General features: G+C 33.0%; 2 protein-coding genes across 2 annotated transcripts; both read left to right on the top strand.

The window, feature by feature from the left end:
* The first annotated feature begins 15,777 nt into the window (after positions 1-15,777).
* LOC139841836 (uncharacterized) lies at positions 15,778-20,353 on the top strand. The gene is made up of 14 exons (XM_071832030.1): positions 15,778-15,908; positions 16,005-16,152; positions 16,771-16,889; positions 16,971-17,073; positions 17,157-17,263; positions 17,485-17,640; positions 17,713-17,811; positions 17,904-18,015; positions 18,119-18,262; positions 18,347-18,384; positions 18,685-18,777; positions 19,136-19,219; positions 19,835-19,981; positions 20,071-20,353. Exons 1-14 carry the CDS (start codon positions 15,840-15,842, stop codon positions 20,194-20,196), a joined length of 1,545 nt encoding a protein of 514 aa, XP_071688131.1. The 5' UTR covers positions 15,778-15,839; the 3' UTR covers positions 20,197-20,353.
* Positions 20,354-21,708: 1,355 nt separating this feature from the next.
* Positions 21,709-23,653, top strand: LOC139904502 (uncharacterized). Its single transcript, XM_071886420.1, has 5 exons — positions 21,709-21,816; positions 22,076-22,259; positions 22,587-22,706; positions 22,813-22,950; positions 23,219-23,653. Exons 3-5 carry the CDS (start codon positions 22,596-22,598, stop codon positions 23,309-23,311), a joined length of 342 nt encoding a protein of 113 aa, XP_071742521.1. The 5' UTR covers positions 21,709-21,816; positions 22,076-22,259; positions 22,587-22,595; the 3' UTR covers positions 23,312-23,653.
* The last annotated feature ends 925 nt before the right edge of the window (positions 23,654-24,578 follow it).

The following is a 24,578-nucleotide window of genomic DNA, read 5'->3' as shown; positions in this document are numbered from 1 at the left end:
GAGAGGAACTCGAGAATCTTCTTCCATGTCCAGAATAACAAAATCTACTGAAAATACTAAAGTACCAACTTTAACTAGCATGTTCTCCATTATCCCTCTAGGATATTTTACTGATCGATCAGCTAGTTGTATACTTATTCGTGTTGGTTTCAATTCTCCAAGGTCTAGTTTAGCGTATAGTGAATACGTCATTAAATTTATACTAGCACCTAAGTCTGCCAATGCTTCTATTGAACTAAGACTACCCAGAAAACATGGAATTGTGAAACTTCCTGGATCTGATAATTTTTCTGGTATCTTATTCAACAGCACTGCAGAACAATTAGCATTCATAGTAACAGCCGAAAGTTCTTTCATTTTCTTTCTATTTGTGATTAGATCTTTCAAGAATTTAGCATATCTTGGCATTCCTGAAATTACATCAATGAAAGGAAGATTTACATTTATTTGTTTAAACATATCCAAGAATTTGGATTGCTCGGCTTCAAGTCTCTCTTTTCTCATTTTACTCGGGTAAGGAAGTGGTGATTGGTATGGTTTAACATAAGGTTTAGCCTTAATTGTGTTATCTTCATTAACCTTTTCAACTACCGGTTCTTTTTCCTTATCTTGCTCAGATTGTGGTTCTTGTGGAGTAGGAATAGAGTCATCAGAAATTACAGGTATTTCAGGTGGTTTAAGTGTAATACCACTTCTCGTGGTAATAGCTTTAGCTGTTTCATTCCGGGGGTTAGCATTTGTATCGCTAGGTAGACTTCCCGGTCTTCTTTCACCTATTAACCTTGCTAGGTTGCTTACTTCTTGTTCCAGATTTTGAATAGAAGCTTGTTGATTTCTAAATGCTTGAGCATTTTGTTCATTGGTTTGTTTCTGAGATGTGAAAAATTGAGTTTGAGATTCAACTAGCTTTGACATCATATCTTCTAAATTTGGCTTTTTATCATCGGTTTGTGGTGATTTATTTTGAAAAATAGGTCTTTGCTGATTGTAAGTATTATTGGATACTTGCTGGTTGCTAGGACCTTGTTGGTTGTTGTATGGAACATTTCAGTTATAATTCTAGTTTTGATTGTAGATTGGTCTTGGCAGTTGATAATTATTCTGATAATTATTTTCTGGCCTTTGGTTTATGTATGAAATATTCTCTCTTTGTTCCATTGTTTGTTCAATACTGAGACAATCTTTTGTCAAATGTGGTCCTCCACACTGCTCACAACTAATTCGTATTGAGTGAATATCTTTAGTCATCTTTTCCATTCGTCTCTCGACAGCATCTATCTTTGCAAAAATGGAATCAAAGTCATGGCTAGAATCGGCTCTAGCTGCTTTAGATGATCTAACGATATCTTTTTCTTGGTGCCACTCATGTGAGAGGGAAGTAGTGTTATCAATAATTTTGTAAGCGTCAGTTGCGGTTTTCTTCATAATGGAACCACCAGCTGCTATATCAATGTCTTTTCTTGTAGTGATGTCGCATCCTTGGTAGAATATTTGTACTATTTGATAGGTGTCTAAACCATGTTGCGGACATCCTCTCAATAACTTTTCAAATCTTGTCCACGCCTCATACAGAGTTTCGTTTGGCTTTTATGTGAACGTAACAATTTCTCCTTGAAGTCTCACGGCTTTAGATGCCGGAAAGAATTGTTTAAGAAATTTTTCAACTAAAACATCCCATGTATCAATCGCCCCTTCAGGTAACGATTCTAACCAATCTTTGGCTTCTCCCTTTAAAGTCCAGGGAAATAACATGAGATATATCTGTTCATCCTCCACTTCTCTTATTTTGAATAAAGTACAAATCCTATTAAAGGTACGAAGATGTTCATTTGGATCTTCCTTCGGTGCACCACTAAATTGGCATTGATTAGTTACCATGTGTAGGATTTGTCCTTTGATTTCATAATCTGGCGCATTAATGTCTGGTTGAGTAATTGTGTGACCTTGGCCAGTGCGTTTAGCTCTCATTCGGTCTTCCATACTTAGAGGTTCCAGATTTTTCATGATTGAATTTGTTGAATTTGAATCACTAGAGGATTCTGATTTAATGGGTTGTTCCTCGACAATCTCTATTTGAATGATTGGTGGTTCCGGAGGAAAGATTAATGGTTCAGGATCTCTGAATTGTTCCTGAATATCTGAAATGTCCCGTTCTTATTGATTAAAAACGTTCCATATTAATTGATTTCGTTGCGAGGTTTTGACCTCTATATGAGACGTTTTTCAAAGACTGCATTCATTTTAAAACAAACCATAACCTTTATTTCATCAATAAAGGTTTAAAAAGCTTTACGTAGATTATCAAATAATGATAATCTAAAATATCATGTTTACACACGACCATTACATAATGGTTTACAATACAAATATGTTACAACAAAATAAGTTTCTTGAATGCAGTTTTTACACAATATCATACAAGCATGGACTCCAAATCTCGTCCTTATTTAAGTATGCGACAGCGGAAGCTCTTAATAATCACCTGAGAATAAACATGCTTAAAACGTCAACAAAAATGTTGGTGAGTTATAGGTTTAACCTATATATATCAAATCATAATAATAGACCACAAGATTTCATATTTCAATACACATCCCATACATAGAGATAAAAATCATTCATATGGTGAACACCTGGTAACCGACATTAACAAGATGCATATATAAGAATATCCCCATCATTCCGGGACACCCTTCGGATATGATATAAATTTCGAAGTACTAAAGCATCCGGTACTTTGGATGGGGTTTGTTAGGCCCAATAGATCTATCTTTAGAGTTCGCGTCAATTAGGGTGTCTGTTCCCTAATTCTTAGATTACCAGACTAAAAAGGGGCATATTCGATTTAATAATCCAGCCATAGAATGTAGTTTTGATTACTTGTGTCTATTTCGTAAAACAGTTATAAAAGCAGCGCATGTATTCTCAGTCCCAAAAATATATATTGCAAAAGCATTTAAAAAGGGAGCAAATGAAACTCACTTTCACAGATTTTTACTTCGTCGGGAAGTAAGACTTGGCCACTGGTTGATTCACGAACCTATAACAATATATACATATATATCAAAGTATGTTCAAAATATATTTACAACACTTTTAATATATTTTGATGTTTTAAGTTTGTTAAGTCAGCTGTCCTCGTTAGTAACCTACAACTAGTTGTCCACAGTTAGATGTACAGAAATAAATCGATAAATATTATCTTGAATCAATCCACGACCCAGTGTATACGTATCTCAGTATTGATCACAACTCAAACTATATATATTTTGGAATCAACCTCAACCCTGTATAGCTAACTCCAACATTCACATATAGAGTGTCTATGGTTGTTCCGAAATATATATAGATGTGTCGACATGATAGGCCAAAACATTGTATACGTGTCTATGGTATCTCAAGATTACATAATATACAATACAAGTTGATTAAGTTATGGTTGGAATAGATTTGTTACCAATTTTCACGTAGCTAAAATGAGAAAAATTATCCAATCTTGTTTTACCCATAACTTCTTCATTTTAAATCCGTTTTGAGTGAATCAAATTGCTATGGTTTCATATTGAACTCTATTTTATGAATCTAAACAGAAAAAGTATAGGTTTATAGTCGGAAACATAAGTTACAAGTCGTTTTTGTAAAGGTAGTCATTTCAGTCGAAAGAACGACGTCTAGATGACCATTTTAGAAAACATACTTCCACTTTGAGTTTAACCAAAAATTTTGGATATAGTTTCATGTTCATAATAAAAATCATTTTCTCATAATAACAACTTTTAAATCAAAGTTTATCATAGTTTTTAATTAACTAACCCAAAACAGCCCGCGGTGTTACTACGACGGCGTAAATCCGGTTTTACGGTGTTTTTCGTGTTTCCAGGTTTTAAATCATTAAGTTAGCATATCATACAGATATAGAACATGTGTTTAGTTGATTTTAAAAGTCAAGTTAGAAGGATTAACTTTTATTTGCGAACAAGTTTAGAATTAACTAAACTATGTTCTAGTGATTACAAGTTTAAACCTTCGAATAAGATAGCTTTATATGTATGAATCGAATGATGTTATGAACATCATTACTACCTTAAGTTCCTAGGATAAACCTACTGGAAAAGAGAAAAATGGATCTAGCTTCAACGGATCCTTGGATGGCTCGAAGTTCTTGAAGCAGAATCATGACACGAAAACAAGTTCAAGTAAGATCATCACTTGAAATAAGATTGTTATAGTTATAGAAATTGAACCAAAGTTTAAATATGATTATTACCTTGTATTAGAATGATAACCTACTGTAATAAACAAAGATTTCTTGAGGTTGGATGATCACCTTACAAGATTGGAAGTGAGCTAGCAAACTTGAAAGTATTCTTGATTTTATGTAACTAGAACTTGTAGAATATATGAAGAACACTTAGAACTTGAAGATAGAACTTGAGAGAGATCAATTAGATGAAGAAAATTGAAGAATGAAAGTGTTTGTAGGTGTTTTTGGTCGTTGGTGTATGGATTAGATATAAAGGATATGTAATTTTGTTTTCATGTAAATAAGTCATGAATGATTACTCATATTTTTGTAATTTTATGAGATATTTCATGCTAGTTGCCAAATGATGGTTCCCACATGTGTTAGGTGACTCACATGGGCTGCTAAGAGCTGATCATTGGAGTGTATATACCAATAGTACATACATCTAAAAGCTGTGTATTGTACGAGTACGAATACGGGTGCATACGAGTAGAATTGTTGATGAAACTGAACGAGGATGTAATTGTAAGCATTTTTGTTAAGTAGAAGTATTTTGATAAGTGTATTGAAGTCTTTCAAAAGTGTATAAATACATATTAAAACACTACATGTATATACATTTTAACTGAGTCGTTAAGTCATCGTTAGTCGTTACATGTAAGTGTTGTTTTGAAACCTTTAGGTTAACGATCTTATTAAATGTTGTTAACCCAATGTTTATAATATCGAATGAGATTTTAAATTATTATATTATCATGATATTATCATGTATGAATATCTCTTAATATGATATATATCCATTAAATGTCTTTACAACGATAATCGTTACATATATGTCTCGTTTAAAAATCTTTAAGTTAGTAGTCTTGTTTTTACATATGTAGTTCATTGTTAATATACTTAATGATATGTTTACTTATCATAGTATCATGTTAAATATATATATATCCATATATATGTCATCATATAGTTTTTACAAGTTTTAACGTTCGTGAATCACCGGTCAACTTGGGTGGTCAATTGTCTATATGAAACATATTTCAATTAATCAAGTCTTAACAAGTTTGATTGCTTAACATGTTGGAAACATTTAATCATGTAAATATCAATCTCAATTAATATATATAAACATGGAAAAGTTCGGGTCACTACAATATCCTCCGGATTCCCAATTGTGAGGTCTGGTTCAAAAAATGGATTATCGAAAATTTGAATTGGAGTACTTGGTCGACTAGATGACGATTCTAAAGAAAAATCAACGGCAACAATATTGGCTAGATGTCTTGATCGAGTTACAGGTGGTGAACGTATAAAAGATGGTGAACGTTTTGCTCGGTGCATTCACTGAATATCCTATTAGTTATAAAAATAAAAATTATATAAGTTATCAAATTAATAGACTTTTCTGATTTTGCCCACGTTTCGAATAGCCAATAGATGCATCAGGTAGCCAGGACCCTTTAAATCGGAAGCCCACAACTCGCCACTAACAAATCCAACTATTACTACGAACCAGAAAATTTTAGATGTCTATCAATTTAACCACTTAAAATAATTTTTCGTTGAAATTTAAAGAAATTTTAGAGAAGAAATAGAAAAAAAATTTCTAAGTCCTAAAAACTAGAGTGTCGAGAAATAAGAAAGAAAAAGAGCGCGTCGAAAAACGTCGAAAAATAAAAGGTCGAAAAATGATAAAAAGAACGTAGCGCGTAGAAACTTAAAAGTCTAAAAACTAAGAATTAAAAGTTGCGTCTAAAGATATTAAAGCTAAAAAGAAATTCTATATCCAAAACGGTATAAACTTAAAAAGTACTAAGATTTATAAAACGGCGTCGCAAAATTCTAAAGCACCTAAATCTTAATCTAAAGAAAAAGCACTTAAGGGATTTTACAGCAAAGCCTAAGAGTCTAGAAATAAAAATTAATACGGCAAAAACTATGACTTAAAACTAATTATGAACGAAAAATACAAATATTACGCTAAAACAAATAAAAAGATACAAAATATAAAAATAAACTTAAAGTTGTAAAAAGTACAATTTTTATAAAATATTATTTTTATATTATTTATTTTATAAAAGTATTAATTTTATATATAATAAAACTAATTAAAACTTAAATTACAAATTAAAACTAAAAACTAAATTAATTAATTAAATAAATAACCCTAATTAGGGTTTATAATAATAATAATAATAATTAATACACCGTAATTATTGCTGAAATTAGTCAAACCTGGCGTGTCAGATCAGGCCATGCGATCGCATGGTCTTTGCGTTATAAATCCATGCGGTCGCATGGAGTAGGGTTTCGGGCCAGGTGTTGGGCTGCTACAGTCCTCGGCTCGATTACTTTATATTATTTTTTTCTGTTTTAATATTTATATAAAATATTTATAAATGAAATAAAAACTTATATTTTTACAAACTAAAAATAGAAATAAAAATACTTTATAATTTATATATTTTGAACAATTCTTAAAAACATATATATTTTATTTTTCTTTTTATATTTTTGTATTTTTAATATTTAAAACGTATTTTTACAAAAGCGTATTTTTATAAAAGTAAACTAAAAATTAATAAAAATCTTTTATATATATATATAGCGTTTTGCTTCCGGCGTTTAAGCAGTCCCCGGCAGCGGCGCCAAAAATACTTGATGTTATGCGAGGTGTATACAAAATAGTTATATTTTTACTGCAAAATACTATTAAATACGATACAATTTTACACAAGTTATTTATTTATTTATAGAGTGGATATACTTAAACCTTTCTACAACACTTATAGGCAGTGTACCTAATCGTACAGTAGTTTTTAGTAAGTCCGGTTCGTCCACAGGGAACTCGCCAAGTTTAACGCTATATTTTTAAAACTATATTTATATATATATATATATATATATATATATATATATAAGTAGTATTATTATTATAAAAGGGGGTTTTTACCGTTTAATGACAAATTATGTCGATTTTAAAACTTTAGTCGCAGTTAAAACCTAATGTAAAATATTGAATATATAAAAGACTTAATTTAAAGCGTAAAGTAAATAACAATAATTAAAGTGCGATAAATTAAAGTGCGATAAATAAAATGACAATAAATAAAATTGCGATAATTAAAAGTGCAATTAAATATGAAATAAAGGAATTATGCTTATTTAAACTTCCGTAATCATGATGTTTGACGTGTTGATTTTAGTTTATTACCATGGGTTAATTGTCCTTTGTCCTGGATTATTCAATTTGTCCATCTGGTTTTTGTCCATAACGGTCCATCAGTCATAAATATAAAGTGTGAGTGTCCTCGTCAAATTATCCTTATATCCGAAGTCAAATGTTCCAACTAATTGGGGACTTAAACTGTAACAAGGTCTTAATACTTTGTTTAATAATTACACCAAGATATCGACTGCGTGTAACCCAAGATTTTAATACTTTGTTAACAATTACGTCAAGTGTCCTTGTACATAATTCACCCCTGTTTTAATAAATCCATTAACTATTAATCCATTCCCGTGTCCGGTTAAATGAACGATTATTAGTACTTATAAATATCCTGCCCATCGTGTCCGATCGAGTGTATATGGTTATTTATAGGTACGTCCAATTGTAAATCTTTATATTAAATTAACAAACTATCATTTAATTAAACAAATATAAAGCCCATTAATAGTCCATAGTCTAATTTCTACAAGTGTCGTTCTTTTGTCCAAACCCCAATAATGGTACAAAACCCAATTACCCAATCTTTAATATTTTAGCCCAACATCACGATTACTTCGGCTTAAATAAGCATAATAATAACTTAGCTACGAGACATTAATTTAAAAAGGTTGAACATAACTTACAATGATTAATAATAGCGTAGCGTTACACGGACAGAATTTCGACTTACACCCTTACAACATTCGCTAACATACCCTTATTATTAAAATTAAAATTAAAATTAAAATTAAAATTATAATATATATATATATATATATATATATATATATATATATATATATATATATACACACACGTTTGAGAGATGGAGAAAGAAAAAGATGTGTTTTATTTGGCCAAAAACTGCGAAATTTATAGATGTGGCCAGCATATTGGGGTCATGCGACCGCATGACATTTCTACTTCCTGGCCATGCGATCGCATGGCCAGCTGGGAGAGCTCACATGTTGTTGTTTTCTTCTTGCCGACGATTTTATTAAATATATATAATATATAAATAATTTTAAGAATTATTTATATATTATATTATATTTATGTGCATAGTTGACTTGTAATTTTCGCTCCGTTGCGTCGCGCGTTGAAAGTTGACTTTGGTCCCGGTTCCGGATTTTTGAACGTCCTTGCGTACAATTTAATATCTTGTACTTTGCGTTTTGCGTCTTGTACTCTTGTAATTTTGAGACGTTTCTCATCAATAATTTGAACCACTTTGATTGTACTTTGTACTTTTTGGTCGTTTGCGTCTTCAATTCGTCGAATCTGTCTTTTGTCTTCACCTTTTATTATTTAAACGAATATCACTTGTAAATAAAACAATTGCAACCAAAAGCTTGTCTTTCTTGAGGGATAATGCTATGAAATATATGTTCATTTTTAGCATTATCAGTTCCACAGCCGAGAACCTGGAATCTATATTTAGCGAAAAAGAAGTATTAGAGGCCATTAAATCTTGCGGGTCAAACAAAGCTCCGGGCCCGGACGGCTTCAACATACTTTTTTACATCAAATTCTGGGACATCATCAAAGAAGATCTCATGATAGCACTCAACTGGTTTTGGGAGTCAGGTATTATTTCTAATGGTTGCAATGCATCCTTTATCACTCTCATTCCCAAGGTTAACGACCCGCTAAACTTTTCCAATTATCGACCCATTAGCCTCATCGGGAGCTACTATAAAATACTTTCTAAAATTCTTGCAAATCGAATCAGGAAAGTTATTCCACAATTAATAGGTGATGAACAGAGTGCTTTTATTAAGGATCGAAATATTCTTGATGGCATCCTCATTGCTCTTGAAACTGTGGATGAACTCAAAGCAAAAAAAAAAAAAAAAAAAAAAAAAAAAAAAAAGCTTTATTTTTAAAGTAGACTTCGAAAAAGCTTTTGATTGTTTAAACTGGGATTTCTTGTCGGACATAATGGATTACATGGGTTTCGGGGCTAAATGGATCAAATGGATCCTTTCTTGTCTAACCTCTACTTCAATATCCGTTCTCATAAATGGATCACCTTCGGAACAATTTTTCCCAAAAAGAGGGGTTAGACAAGGAGATCCTCTTTCCTCTTTTCTTTTTATTCTTGCAAGTGAAGGTTTGAACTATCTCTTAAACGTTGCCATCAATGAAAGAATAATCAGAGGTGTCGAGTTAGGATCCGATAATGTTAATGTGTCCCATTTGCAATACGCGGATGACACGATCATCATTGGTAAATGGAATAAATTAGAGGTAAGAAATACACTGAAAATTCTTAAGTGTTTCGAGGAATTATCAGGGCTTAAGATCAATCTAAGTAAAAGTAGTGTGTACGGTATTTGTACTTCTAACTCTGAATTAAATCTGCTAGCTAAGTGGTTCGGGTGCAAAGAAGGTAAATTCCCTTTTTCATACCTTGGTCTTCCCATTGGCGCCAACCTTAAGCTTCATCAAAATTGGCAACTTATTTTAGATAAATTCAAAAAACGCTTATCAAATTGGAAGGCCAAAACAATTTCATTTGGAGGGCGCCTCACTTTAATCAATTGGTGCTCAATAGCCTACCTCTTTATTATTTTTCGCTTTTTAAAGCACCTACACGAGTTTTAAATGAACTAGAAGGCTTACGTCGTGATTTCTTTTGGGGTGGGACTTCGGATGATCCAAAAATAGCTTGGGTAAAATGAAAACAAATCCTACTACCTTATGACATGGGAGGACTAAATGTAGGATCTCTAAAAAATAAAAATTTTGGACTTCTAATAAAATGGTGGTGGAAGTTTCTTAACAATAACAACTCCCTTTGGGCCCGGGTAATCAAGAGCATATATGGGAAAAACGGCGGGTTGGGGTGTTTTTCCACATCGTCTGACCATAATGTAAAAAAAATTTCAGGCCGCACTTGGTTTAATATTGTCAATGTTGAGCGCACCCTAAGCAAATTAGGGTGCGATATTTCTAATGCGTTTTTTAAGGTGATAGGTAAAGGGGTCGAAACAAGCTTTTGGGAAGACAAATGGTGCGGTGATGAACCTCTAAAAGTCGCCTTTCCTAGACTGTATCGAATTGAATCTTCCAAAAGTGCCACTGTAGCAGATAGAGTTTCAAAAACCGACATTACTACTACTTTTCGTTGGGCCTGGACTGTTGAGCCCAAATGGCGGGTTGAGTCAGAATTAAATAAACTTGTTTCGATGATCACAACTTGCTCCTTCTCCGACAAAAATGGTGACGAGTGGTGCTGGAAGTTCAGCTCCTCCAACAAATTCACTCCCAGGTCCCTTGTCAATGTCCTGACTGATTTGGAAGTTTCTTCATCTCCTACTTCGGTTCCTACCGAGACTAATAAGCTAATTCCTCAAAAAATCGGTATATTCATATGGCGCGCAAAGCAAAATAGACTTCCGGTAAGAACCGAACTTGACAACCGAGGCATTGATCTTCATACTACGAGATGCCCTGTGTGCGATGACGACATCGAAACCCTCCAACACTGTCTTATAAATTGCAGCAAAGCTTCGGAAATTTGGAATCGTATCCGCTCGTGGTGGAAAATTGATCAGCTCAATATCTCCAATTTATCTGATCTATCGATTGCTAAAAATCAAAACCTCAAAACTTCAACGGGTGCTACCATTTGGCAAGCCATAATCTGGATCACAAGCTACCACATTTGGAAAAATCGAAACGAAATCGTGTTTGGAAAATCCAATTCGTGTGCCCCAAAAATAGTTTCGGATATCCAATCAAAAAGTTTTGAATGGCTTAGTTGTCGAGGAAGACACTTCAACATTAGTTGACAACAATGGATTGCAAATCCATTAGTTGCCGATGTTGACCCGGCACCAAAAGAGGGGGTCGGCTAGCTGGTAGGTTTTTTCATCCTCCTCCTTTTCGATTAGTCTTAGTTTGGGATCAAATGTGGCGTTGCGTTTTACTTTGTCGCTGCTTTTGACAGCACTGTAAAGCGTACCGTACCAGTTTGTTTTTTCAAGTGACATCTCACCTTCGACTATGAAAAAGGGTTAAGGGTTTTTTCCTGCTAACTGTTTTGGGCCCCTATATTTTGGTAGTGTTAGATACATAAGTATTCGAGTCTGTAATGTATAGCCTCGAGCTCCTTGTGATGTTAGTTGATTTAGGTTTGTATCTTGTACCATATTTTCTTTAATAATAAAGTTTGATCTTTAAAAAAAAAAAAATAGAATGGAATCTATTCTCAATACTATTGTGTACTAAGAATTACTTAAAGAATTTTTGAAATTTTCATTTTATATAAATATAAACATTCATTACTTTTTGCTATAAAAAAAATGGTTGAAATTGTTGTACGAACTAACACACAACAATAACAATAACAATACCCAATCCCGCGCCTGCGAGGTATGGGGGAGGTAAGATGTAGACAATCCTTCCTCTACCCTAAAATAGAAGAGAAGTCGTTTCCTTAACCACGAGTCAAGAAAAGGAAATCTCCACCCACAGTAAAGAAAATTCATCCCCCTCTCTACTCCAGGGTAGAGAGATTGCTTCCGTGAGGACCTCCGGCTAAAAAAGAATTTTTTATTTTTAAATAGATAGATAAATAAAAAAAAATAAAAAAAAAAAAAAAAATAAAATAAAATAAATAAAAATAAAAAATAAAATAAAAATAAAATACAAATAATAAATAAAAAAAGTAAAAAAATAAATAAAAATAGATAAGTAAAAATAAAATAAATAAATATATAGATAAATAATATATAGATAAATAATAATAATAAAAATAAAATGAAAAAAAAAAAAAAAAAAAAAAAAAAAAAAAAAAAAAAGATAAACGCCATGAAAATGGTAGAATCAAATTTTCATGGGTTTAAAGTCTGCCTGAAAATCAATTTAGGCTTTAAGCGGCAGTCAAGACGCCACTAAAACGACGCTTGTCGTTGCCTCAAAAAGTAGAGCCAAAAGACCTTATGGACGGCAACTCGAGGGCATGCCGGGTGGAAGTTGTTGCGCAAGCAAAGAGCCAACCACCCTTAGCAAACCAAAAACCACTCATGCACCTTTACGGTAGACACCCCCGAAACCACCCAACTAAAAGAGACCAACCAAGCTCAAGAACAAGGAAGGTCGTCCTCGGCCATAATAGTCCCAAGATGCACCGAACGATGCGAAGCACCTAATCATACATACATGCATACAAACGTACATACATACACACATACATAAACCTACATACAACCGTACACCAGACATACCTACTTACATACATAAGACATACCTACGTACATGCATGAAACATACCTACGTACATACATACATGCATAAAACCATACATACAACCATACATACATAACATATACACCTACATAAGCATACATACATACGTACATACATAATACAAATATACATAAAAATATATCTACCGCCATACATACACACAAACATAAGCCTAAAAACATGAAAAAAAAAAAAAAAAAAAAAAAAAAAAAAAAAAAAATACCTACATTCGTATACGAATATACGTACCAAGTCCTACCTAAACCTATTAGCAAAACATACATACGTGAGTGAAAATTCCACACCTACAGACAAGTAAAAACCCGCATACAAACATACATACCTGCATATATACATACATATAAAATCGAACTAACATACAAAAAATGTGCGTACCTACATCACACAACCACCTACATGAGCCTATGTGCATACGTACAACCAAGCAAGCAAGCATACAACCATATTCAAGGATACCAAAAACAAACTCATTTAATATTAATAATAATAGTACATAAAACTAATAAAAACGATAGTAATAGTAATACAATAATAGTAATAATAATAGTTCATATAAATATTAATAGTAATAAATATTTGTAAAACAAATACAAATACACAATCAATTAATAATTATGATACACAATACTAATAATAATACAGACACTAATAATACTAATACCGAGACACTAATAATACTAATACCGATAGTAATATGCAAATAAAAGTACATAGTAATAGTAAAAAATTATAATAGTAATAGTATTAATATTGATCATACAAATACTAATAATAGGGAATAATAATGGTAAAAAGCAAATAATGGTAGGTAGTAATAGTAATAGTAGTAATAGTGAAAGATAATAATAATACATAGTACTATAATAGTGAAAGTATAAGTAATAGTAATAATAATAATAATAATAATAATAATAAAGTAAGTAGTAGTAGTAGTAGTAGTAGTAATAACAATAATACTAATAATGATACAAGAGATAATATTGCTAATACACAATACAAACAATAATAATAATAAAAAAGTACTAATAAAAATAATAGTAGAGTAGCACTACCAATAATAATAATAATAAAAATAATAATAATAATAATAATAATAATAATAATAATAATAATAATAATAATAATAATAATAATAATAATAATAATAATAATAGTAAAAAAAATACGCACCCTACTCGATTATTCGTATTCTAGCCCTCCACGCATTCCTATCAGAAGTCATGTCCTCGGTCAACAAAAGCTCCTTCATGTCGAGCCTTAGTCTATCCACCCACCTACGAGTAGGTCTACCCCTTCTCCTAACGCCGTCGACCGTGAGTGCCTCGACTCTCCTAACCGGGGCAGTTCGTGGTCGCCTCATCACATGCCCAAACCATCGAAGTCGTTCTTCTCTTAGCTTGTCGATAATGCTTCCGATTCCAAGGTTTTCCCTAAACACTTTATTTGGAATCATATCTAACATGGTCCTGCCACATGTCCACCTAAGCATCCTCATTTCGGCCACCTCCATCCTTCTCTCTTGGGCCTTCGTCATTGGCCAACATTCTGATCCGTACAACATGGCAGGTCTAATTGCCACCTTGAGGAATTTCCCTTTCAATTTGAGTGGAATCTTCTTGTCGCACAAGACCCCTTTCGCTGCCCTCCACTTCAACCAACCTACCTTAATACGATGGGTCACGTCTTCATCTATCCTCCCCGATTTATGGAGGACCGAGCCTAGATATCTAAAGGAATCTTGCGGGTGCAAGATCTGGTCCCCAATGCTGATATTCACTCCAGCGTATTGTTCATCTTCAACACTGTTGAAATCACACCTAAGATATTCCGTCTTTTGTCTACTGATCCTTAGCCCATTTTGTTCTAGGGCCTCCCTCCATTGTTCTAGTCTTCTATTAAGCTCTTCTTTGGAATCCGCTACAAGCACAATATCGTCGGCAAAAATCAGACTCCATGGGATGTTCTCTTGTATTCCTCGAGACAGCTCATCGAGAATCAAAGCGAAAAGAAAAGGGCTTAGGGCAGATCCCTGATGCAAGCCTACTTCTATCGGGAAATACTCTGTGTTTCCCACAGGCGTCCGAACACAGGACTTCGCCCCTTCGTACATATCCATAATTGCTCTAATATATCTACTTGGGATACCTCTACCATTTAGGGTCTTCCAAATTAACTTTCGCGGAACACAATCATAGGCCTTTTCTAAGTCAAGGAAAACCATCTCTAGGCTCTTTTGCTTCTCCCTATACTTCTCCATAACGCTTCTTATAATATGAATTGCCTCCATTGAAGAGCGCCCTGGCATGAAACCAAATTGGTTTTCCGAAACTGTAGTTTCGCGTCGAAGTCTAGTCTCAATCACTCTCTCCCAAAGCTTCATGGTATGGCTAAGTAATTTTATGCCTCTGTAATTACCGCAGATTTGGGCATCCCCTTTATTTTTGAAGATGGGGATAATCTCGCTGCGTCTCCATTCAGTGGGCATTTTATAGCTTCTAAACGTCTTATTGAAGAGACACGTCAACCACCTAACACCATCATCGCCCAGGCACCGCCACACCTCTATTGGAATCTGGTCTGGTCCAACAGCTTTGTTTCTACCCATCTTTCGTAGTGCCACTCTAACTTCTTCCTGCCTGATCCTCCTACAGAAATTGTTATTCTGGAATTGACCTATACCACAGTCGCGCGGTTCCTCTTGGCGCCCGGGTACCCCTCCAACGAAAAGAGATGAGAAATAACCTTCCCATCTTTTTCTAATTTCGTCTTCCTTCACTATGGTTTGACCGGCTTCATCTTTGATAAACTTGATGTTATCTATATCCCTCCTCCTACGCTCTCTAGCTTTTGCAATCCTGTAGATATCATTAGCTCCTTCTTTAGAAAAAAGATATTTAAAAACTAAAAATAACACTGAAATTGGGCTCGAAAGTGTGACTTTTAGACCCGTAAGTTCAATAATCTACCACGATGCTACGAAACTAACACAATTAAATTTACATTATTACAGTATTAATTTAATATATACATAAAAAATTATACCTTTTTCTCCATTCTATTGTTGCGTTTATCTTTCCGGCCAACCGCCGTACACAACCACCGAACATGGCGTCGCCGCACGGAATTAAACTCGCCGTCCATCTCATCGCTACTCATTTCGGCGAAACCGTCTCTGTAAGTTCCTATTAAAACCTAATTATTATAATAACAATGTCTTTTTAAATTATAATTAATAATAATAATTTTGTCAACATAAAACTTTACTTGCAGAAAGTATGCGAATGTCTATTACGTAAAGGAACATTATCGTTAGTGCAAGTGATACGATATGCAGAGCTCAGTGAACAGAACGTCACAAATGCTTTACTTACGTTAATTCAACATAATTGTGTTCAAGCATTCACTATTCAACATTCAGGTACTCAGTTTATATTTATATATTTAAAATCATTATTAGGGTTCTGTTATTGATTATATCAAATCACATGAGGAACTGATTGATTAATTTAGATTGTATTTTTGTATTAAGGTTTTCACCTAAACAATTCTTTTAGTAGTAGCTTGAAAATAGAAATTTATGTAGTGGGATTTTATTTTTTTGGGTAAGCGAGAAACACTTCTATGAACGAGCACATTGGCTGGCTCCCCCATAGAAGGTAAAACCTCGGGTAATCAAAACCCCCCGCGCGAGACCTGGTACCGGGTGAATTGCGCAATTATGCGCACCCTCTAGTCACACTCCCTTTTTTGAACAATTTGGCATAGCCGAGAATTGAACCCGGGTGTTGTGCTTCATTGGGCAACTCGGTGGCCACTCAGGCAAGCCCGCGTGGTATTTTAGAACTCTCCTAACATATAAAAGTCAGTAGACTGGTTCTTTTTGTTGAAGTGTCCGTATAGATTATTTTTTTTTTGAAGTTAGAACCTATTTAATCATAGAGAATTTGATAAATTGCCTTTTTACAATTTAAAACATTAAAATAAAAAGATTTTGTATATATGTGGCAATAAACTGATGAGAGATATGTGTATGCAGGTGGATTTGGGGAAGCACCAAAGGATGTAACTCAGTATATGGCCTTACATGACAATATCATCCACCATATGAGGTTCCCTAAGTTTTCAGCTATAGTTTCAGATGAATATGGACAAGAAGTAAGTTGGTTGTGGTACCTTCTTTTGTGTTGTTGTTTTATAACTTTCTGTTTGACAATATCGCTTGTTTGTTTCCGGCAGTGCATGGAGATTATCAAAGAATTACTTGAACATGGTAGGTTATCATTGAATCAGATTAGGGATAGATATATGGATAAGCATAAGGTTGATGAACCAAGTGGAGGTTAGTCCTGTGATTATCTTATTTCCGCTAGATTTCAAATAGAACTCTGTTAAATATACTAAAATCTATTTGCTATCATGCAGATAATAATACTTCTGTTAATGTAATACATGAAAACTTCAATAAACTTGCTCAGGCACGCTATATCGAAAGATGCCCTGCTCACGAACCATTTCTTCCATCATCAGAGGTGATAAATGTTAAAAATTCTATCGTTTTATCAACTCTAGATCTTTATATCCTTTTGGATTAATACGTTTTAGATGCTTCCCTGTAGTGACGAAAAAAATTGAACTAATTAGGAATATTTTCATAAAATATTTGAACAAATTGTGTCAAATATGTTGCTAATTATGTCTTAGAGACACACGTGTATCGCATTTATCGATAGAGTAAATTTTATTATTCTAGATAGGTGATGTAACACGAACTGTAGAAGAACGTGCACTAAGGACTGAGGCTTCAATGGAATCAATAAGATTTTTAGTTGAAGCAGATACATGGAATAACGGGGCCCTTGATGGCGATAATAAAAAAAATTCTTCAACCGAAATTGTCGGGCAAAAGGTAGATATGGATCTTTGTTTTTTTTAGTTTTTTTCTTAAAAACAACCCGTTTTGACACATTATACTTTATAGCGCAAGCAACCCGAAACAGAAGTTTGGGCTACAAATAGAAATAAAGAAATTCTTTGGCGTGTGAATTTTGAGGAATTCGTTCGACGTCTTCGTCATAAGGTTGTTTTTCTTGCATAATTATTGAGATTGGTCAATTTATTGTTAGAAATCTTTATATATATGGTCTGATTCATCATATACGTGGTGTATAGTCTTGTGTTTCCCATGTGACAACACGTATGGATAGTGTAGTCGGCATCGTTTTAAATGCAATATTTGAGGCAACTAGAAGAGATGAAACTAAGGTCAAGATGGAAAAAACAGGTTAGATTTATCTTTTGCTGTAAAATATATATCAACTGATAATTATTATTTTTTTATTTTACTTTTTTTACATTTTAGTATTCTGTGTTTTTTCTATCTTCAGTTCCCCTTACCTTGGAAACCATATATGCGGAAGCAACGAAAAGTCAACAAGGCCGGACTTTGACTTTAGAGCGTGTTAGAGCTTCCCTTGTCCAGCTGGGTTGTGAACTCCCAACAATCAGGCTAGACGAAACATATGGCATTGGTAAGCCCATTTTATTTGTCGTCACGCTACTAAACCTGTTTGACCTGTTAATGTGTTTTAATTTGTTATTGATATTTTACACAGATTTGAAGAAATTTATTGATCAGGCTCAAGCCCAGGAGGTTCATTCTCTTCTATTTACTTATTAAAGATGGCAATATTGATATCTCAAAGAATAGGTCATAATTGTAACTTTTGATATGGATGGAAACTGAAGATTATGCATAAATCAATGGTACATAAAAAATGTTTCCAAAACTAGGCGAATCAGTATGAGGTGGGAATGTTGTATATTATATATTGAAAAAAAAAAGTACTTCAACCTATTTGATTTGTTGTCTACTGCTAAAATTCATACTATACAAGTTTGGCTAAATTTACCAATATATTTTTGAAGTCCTAACACATGTTATCTTCTGCAGGTCGAATCTATTGTGCTGAAAAAATATGGAAGAGAAGCTTATAGGATATTCAGGTTACTATCAGAACGTGAAAGGCTTTATGATACCGATAAGGTAATTTTTTTTGTGTGTGTGAGACATCTTATTGATCAGTTGTCCAAAAAAAAAAAAAAAAAAAAAAAAATTAATTAATTAAAAAATTCTATAAACTTATATGTATTTACTGTTTATTCTGTCACTTTGTATTAGCATATGATGATTCGTTCTACTGTCAGATGCTATGCAGGTCTTCCAAATGAGTGCATGTATGATTAAACAATTGAACCCTTCTAGTGTTAATAATTGCTGAAGTTAGACAACGTGCAATTTCATGTTTTTAAGGCTCTTATTCTCTCTTTTTAGCTTAAGATAATATACTTGTGAAATAGACTAATAATACTTGTATATTTACTCATGTGTTAATTTTTTTTAGATATCTAGCACTACATTCGTTGAAAAGAAAGATGCTTTAAAGATTCTTTTTCAGCTATGGAAAGATGACGTTTTGCACATGGAGGTACTGGCTAATGAATGTTTGTGGGTACTTTTGAGTTGCTAGTTTCTGGTCCAAACCCACTTTAGATTCCGTAAACCCTCAACCCAAAACCCAAAACCCTAAACTCTAAACCGTTCGTGTTAAAATATTCAATCTAAACCCTAATTTCTAAACCCTAGACCCTAATTTCTAAACCCAAAACCCTAATTTCTAAACCCTAATAGCTAAACCCTAATTTATAACCCCCTAATTTCTAAACCCTAATTTTTAAACCCTAATTTCTAACCCCTTAAAAAAAACTCAGCAGCAAAACATTCAATGCATTGAATGTTTTTATTTTATTCTTCGAGCGTTTTCTCGCCAAAATAATGACATTCATCACAAAGTGTCTTTATTAAATGTTCATATTTTCATCTAATCTATAATGTTGGTGAACAAAGTTTTTTCAAAAAACGGAAAAAAATTACTTCCACCCACTTCCCCCAAAAAAGTGCTTCCCTCTTGATTAAATCAATCTCTCTCTCTCTCTCTCTATATATATATATATATATATATATATATATATATATATATATATATATATATAGATCATATTTGTTTTGACAGATTTTAATTAATACTAATGATATCTTACAGAGAATAAAAATCGATGCTCAAAAGACGGAAATTTTGCTGTGGAAGTTGAATAAGCGTGCTATTTGTGAACAAACTTTAGATGACATGTATCATGCTGCCCTCAACTTAAGACTCCGCCTTGTTCATGAGCTTAAACTAGCAAAAGACGTATGAAGACTTCTATCAACTTCAATTATCTCATATATGTATATATGTCGTTTATGATACATGTCTTATATATGCATATACATTTTCAGAGTCTCCAATTGACCGTTGGCGATGAGGTGTTTAAAACACGCAAGCAGATCGTTGACAAACCGAAAGTGCTAGAATCTTCCCTAATGATTCTTGATGATGCCATCATGCTATTTAGTGCCTTTTAAGCAAGAAACATAGACCAACAAACATAATAGTTATTGGATACAATAGAGTTTTTATTATTTTTGATGATTGTGTTACAATATTCTTGCATATGACAGTAGTTTACTTTGCAAGATACTATTGGACTTTGTACACTTCTCAAACTCTTAATTAATAACTAACGCTAAAATTAAAAGTTTGAATTATAGCGTCTGTTATTGATTAAACGCTCAAGGGATTAGTTTGTATGAAACAAATTTCCGGCACATTCCAGAATGGGTATTGGTTAGCTCATGCAATCTCACAAATGAAGCTGCTAATGTTATTTTATTATTTAATAATAGACAAAAATGGTAAATAGTAATCAGGGGTATTTTCGTCATTTTTTTTTTAAATTTTAACTAATTTCATTACACCAATAAATCCCTCTACACTTTTTTCAAAAATTCAAAACGACCCCCGTCAAATAACCATTTTAATAATAAAAAAATTAAATGAACTCCACCCAAATATTCAACGGATCATATCTTCTCGCTCGCAACGAGTTAAATTTTTCCAACACCATCGTTAAACTCGAAATAATTTTAGGAACATAATGTCACTAACTATACGCAAAACGGACGTTTTTTTAAAAAAAACGCTAAATATTTGACGTACTTTTCATACATGTTGATTTTGCGTTAAATTTTTAAAAGCCGAAAATTTTATAGCGAAACGCAGAGATGCACATATATTGTTAATTTAAAATAACATTTAAATCTTTCGTGGGTTATACCTTTTAGTTCGACTCGAGTTGCGCTTCAACGATATCATCGTTAGCCACAAAATAATTTTACAAACTAAACGCTATAAAATACATTGAAAACCGAACCTCCGGCGTGAAGCGAGGGTTCAAGAACTAGTTTTATTCTAATGTAAATATTGTATAGTGTTTGCCATATACTCTTTGTAAGATGTACTCTGTATAATTGATATCTCAATAATAATCATAGCTACTTTGTAGGGGGGAAAAAAGAAAATACTCCATAGAAACAAAAGAGAATAAAGATAAAGATAAAACAAACAAAGAGAATACAGATAAAACAAATACTCCATAAAAAAAAGAAAAAGACAACTGGACAGATGATAAAAAAATAAAATACTGAGTAATAGAACCTTTTCTTTATTTAACCCACAATCCTTCACTCCTCAAGCCTTCACTTTCACTCCCACTCTTCTTGTTTTAATTCAGCCGCCGCCACCACCCAAACCCTAATTTTTTTCTTCATATAATCGGTCAATAACTCTTCCTTATTTCAAGATCTCTTCCTTCTCAGCTTTCTTAATTTCTTTTAACTTCTTCCTTCTCAAATCTCTTATCTTCGTTGACCGTCGTTGACCACTGGTTAGGTTGAACGTTAAATCGGGTGTTGATCGATTAATCGGTATTTGACCCGTTTAATCTGATTAGTTTTGATTTTCTTGTAGGGGATCTTGTTGTTTCGGTTAGATCAAAATTTATCCTTTGTTATTCTTTGTTTGCTGCTAAATTTACCAGATGAGGTATATTAAAATCCATAAAGCAAATCTTCAATGGCATTTGATTCAATATCATCCCGATCATAAGAGCTATTAACATGATGTGTTTTTGAGCTTTAGAAAAGGTAAATAACTTAACTTTTTTGAATGTTATATTTATTTCTCGTTCTCTTGTGATATTATTATTGGAATTTAAGAATTATTGTTTTTTAAATTTTGTTGTGTTAATATTCTATTTAATCTAACTCGCACTTTATATCATTCAATCACATGTGATTATGTTAGTCAATCACAAGTGATTATGTTTTTCAATCACAAGTGATTAACTAAACATAGAATCACTATTTGACATATAGTAATTATGTTTTTATTGTATTTTTTTAGTGAAATTATATTTGAAGTTAAAAATGCTGGTTGGAATGTTCATCGTGTGACGTTGGAATCACTTTGTCCAGAGTTATACGTTGAGGCTTGTGTGATTGATACCTGGAGTTTTATACTAAATCACGAGCGAAAGTATAGAGATCCAGCCAGGCGAACAAAGTTTTTCTTTCCAACGTCGATCATTGTAAGTTTTAACTTTTAGATTTTAGGTACATATATCATACTGTACAAATCTTAATGTTTTAGAAGCACATGTGATTGTAAACACATAATCACATGATTTTTTATACTTATTCATATTTATTACTATCGCTTGTGATTCTGCATGCCAATAGCTTGTGATTCTGCATGTCAATCACTTGTGATTCTGCATGCCAATCATAATTATTGTTTGCATTAATTTGTTTTTTTTAAGGCAAAGCAATATTATTAATAATTAAAAATAAAGATTACATGAGGGTTTGCATTAATTTGTTACAGTTTTTAATATATTTTCGTTTATTTTATACAGTGGTCATACATGTATGACAACAAGATGAAAAAACAAGATAAACTAAAGTCATTTCAACAAAATGCCTCATCATTGTTTGAATTGTATCCCAAGGATATTTCTTTCCGCAAAACTGATCTGGTATGTTATTTTAGTTTACATTTTAGTTTATTTTTTGCTGTAATATACTAATCAATTATTTTTGTATGCTGAAAATTTGTTATTTTATTTTAATTCTTTGCAACAGGTGTTTTTCCCAGTCTGCAGACATAATCATTTCTTTGTCCCCGTGTTTGATTTGAAAGTTCCAACGCTCTTAATACTTGACAACGCTTCATTGGTGTCAAACTTCAACGCAAAATATGCCAAATTCTGCAACCTTGTGGTTAGTTTATCTTTTTATAATTACTTATTTGTATATTAAATATGTTTTCTGCATATTGTTTAATGTATAATATTTCATATATGTATTAGCACTTTATATTTTTTTCAGCGAACATGTCATTAGACTATTCAATCACATGTGATTGAATTATACAATCACATGTGATTACAATGTTCAATCACAAGTATTGAACTAAAATGAGATTATGTTAGTTTAGCACATGTGATTTTGAAAAGCTGATGTTTATTTTTCTGATTTGTTTTTCCAGCAACATTGCCTTGGCGAGCATCTAAAAATGCAAAATCATCCAATGGCGATGATGATTAAAAACATGCATCTACATAGAATCAAGATACCATGAACAACGAGAGATAATGTTGTTGATTGTGGAGTTTTTGCCATGTATCACATGGACAGATTCAAAGACACACCCGATATGAATTGGAAGGAGAAACTAGCTCCGGAATCGTTGGTTAAAAAAAAAATCATCTAAGGAAGTTGAGAGTTAGGTATGCAGCAAAAATTTTAACACATTCTTAAAATTCGCATGCCTTGGCGATGATTCAAAGTGCAAATATGTTTAACAGATTTCATCCAAAAGAAGATTATAGGAAGTTTGTTGTGAATGCAAAAAAATCAAGAGTTGAGCGGGTTGCGAAATCAAATGAGTCCTTACCAAAATCAAAGTGAAGTGTTATGTTGAAAAAAAAACAGATTGTATTTTTGTTGAACGTTTTATGTGTTAACAAATATGTTATTTGGTACACGAGATTTTTTAACATATGTATGTTTTTGTTGAATGGTAAATGACATAGTATCTACTATGGTTGATGGTTTTTATTGTAGATGTTTGATTAATTTTATTGAACAAGTTATGTTTGTTAGCAAATCACATGAGAAGAAGTTGTGATGTGGTCCAGTGGTTGGTGGTCTACTTCCTTTAGGGGAGGTCAGGAGTTCAACCCTCGTTGGCTACATATTAAAAACACAATTTCATTCCTGCCATGAAGTATCCACCCATGGCACCTTTCTCATATTGTTGGGGGGGGGGATGTAGACTAAAGATAACAATGAATATATAAGTGGACCCCAGTGGACCTCATCAATAATGTAACATTATGTAACGTGTCCTTGTAATTATTGTATGTAAATACGTGTGTTTAATGTACTGTCCATGTGGGCCATAGGAACCAATAATGTAAGATAACGTGTATGGTTTATGTTTAAAGTTAAATAAGTGCGCGGGCCACATCAATAATGTAAACGATCAATAATGTAATCGATCGTAGTGCGTGGGTCCTAGAGCATATGTAAATAGTATTATGGCTCGCCTATAAAAGGAAGCCTTGGTTGTCATTTGTAATCAGGTTAAGTTTGATAATAAACCTCACTGGTTTCTTTCTGTTGAGTCTTTTAGATTCTGAATAGCAGAGCCCCCGTCGTTGAGTCCTAACCGATTCTGAATAGCGACACCGTCGTTGAGTCTTAACCGATTCTGAATAGCGACACCTATCCAAGCATTATATATATTCATAACCTCAGTATACGTTTAGCACATAAATCCTTCATCATATCAATCGTCCATTTACTTATCCAAAAAGATAAAGTTAGGCATATGTCTCAATCAA

The sequence above is a fragment of the Rutidosis leptorrhynchoides genome, chromosome 4 (assembly GCF_046630445.1).
Source record: "Rutidosis leptorrhynchoides isolate AG116_Rl617_1_P2 chromosome 4, CSIRO_AGI_Rlap_v1, whole genome shotgun sequence".
Lineage (NCBI taxonomy): Eukaryota > Viridiplantae > Streptophyta > Magnoliopsida > Asterales > Asteraceae > Rutidosis > Rutidosis leptorrhynchoides.
This window is presented reverse-complemented; position numbering and strand designations above follow the sequence as displayed.

Bases quoted from the DNA above. Each gene is read 5' to 3' on its own strand.
- LOC139841836 (XM_071832030.1), top strand. From the start codon at position 15,840: ATGGCGTCGCCGCACGGAATTAAACTCGCCGTCCATCTCATCGCTACT. The intron at 18,263-18,346 runs GTAAGCCCATTT...TATTTTACACAG, and splicing joins AGACGAAACATATGGCATTG to ATTTGAAGAAATTTATTGAT. The intron at 19,982-20,070 runs GTATGAAGACTT...ATACATTTTCAG, and splicing joins AGCTTAAACTAGCAAAAGAC to AGTCTCCAATTGACCGTTGG.
- LOC139904502 (XM_071886420.1), top strand. From the start codon at position 22,596: ATGTATGACAACAAGATGAAAAAACAAGATAAACTAAAGTCATTTCAA. The intron at 22,707-22,812 runs GTATGTTATTTT...TCTTTGCAACAG, and splicing joins CTTTCCGCAAAACTGATCTG to GTGTTTTTCCCAGTCTGCAG. The intron at 22,951-23,218 runs GTTAGTTTATCT...TTGTTTTTCCAG, and splicing joins CCAAATTCTGCAACCTTGTG to CAACATTGCCTTGGCGAGCA.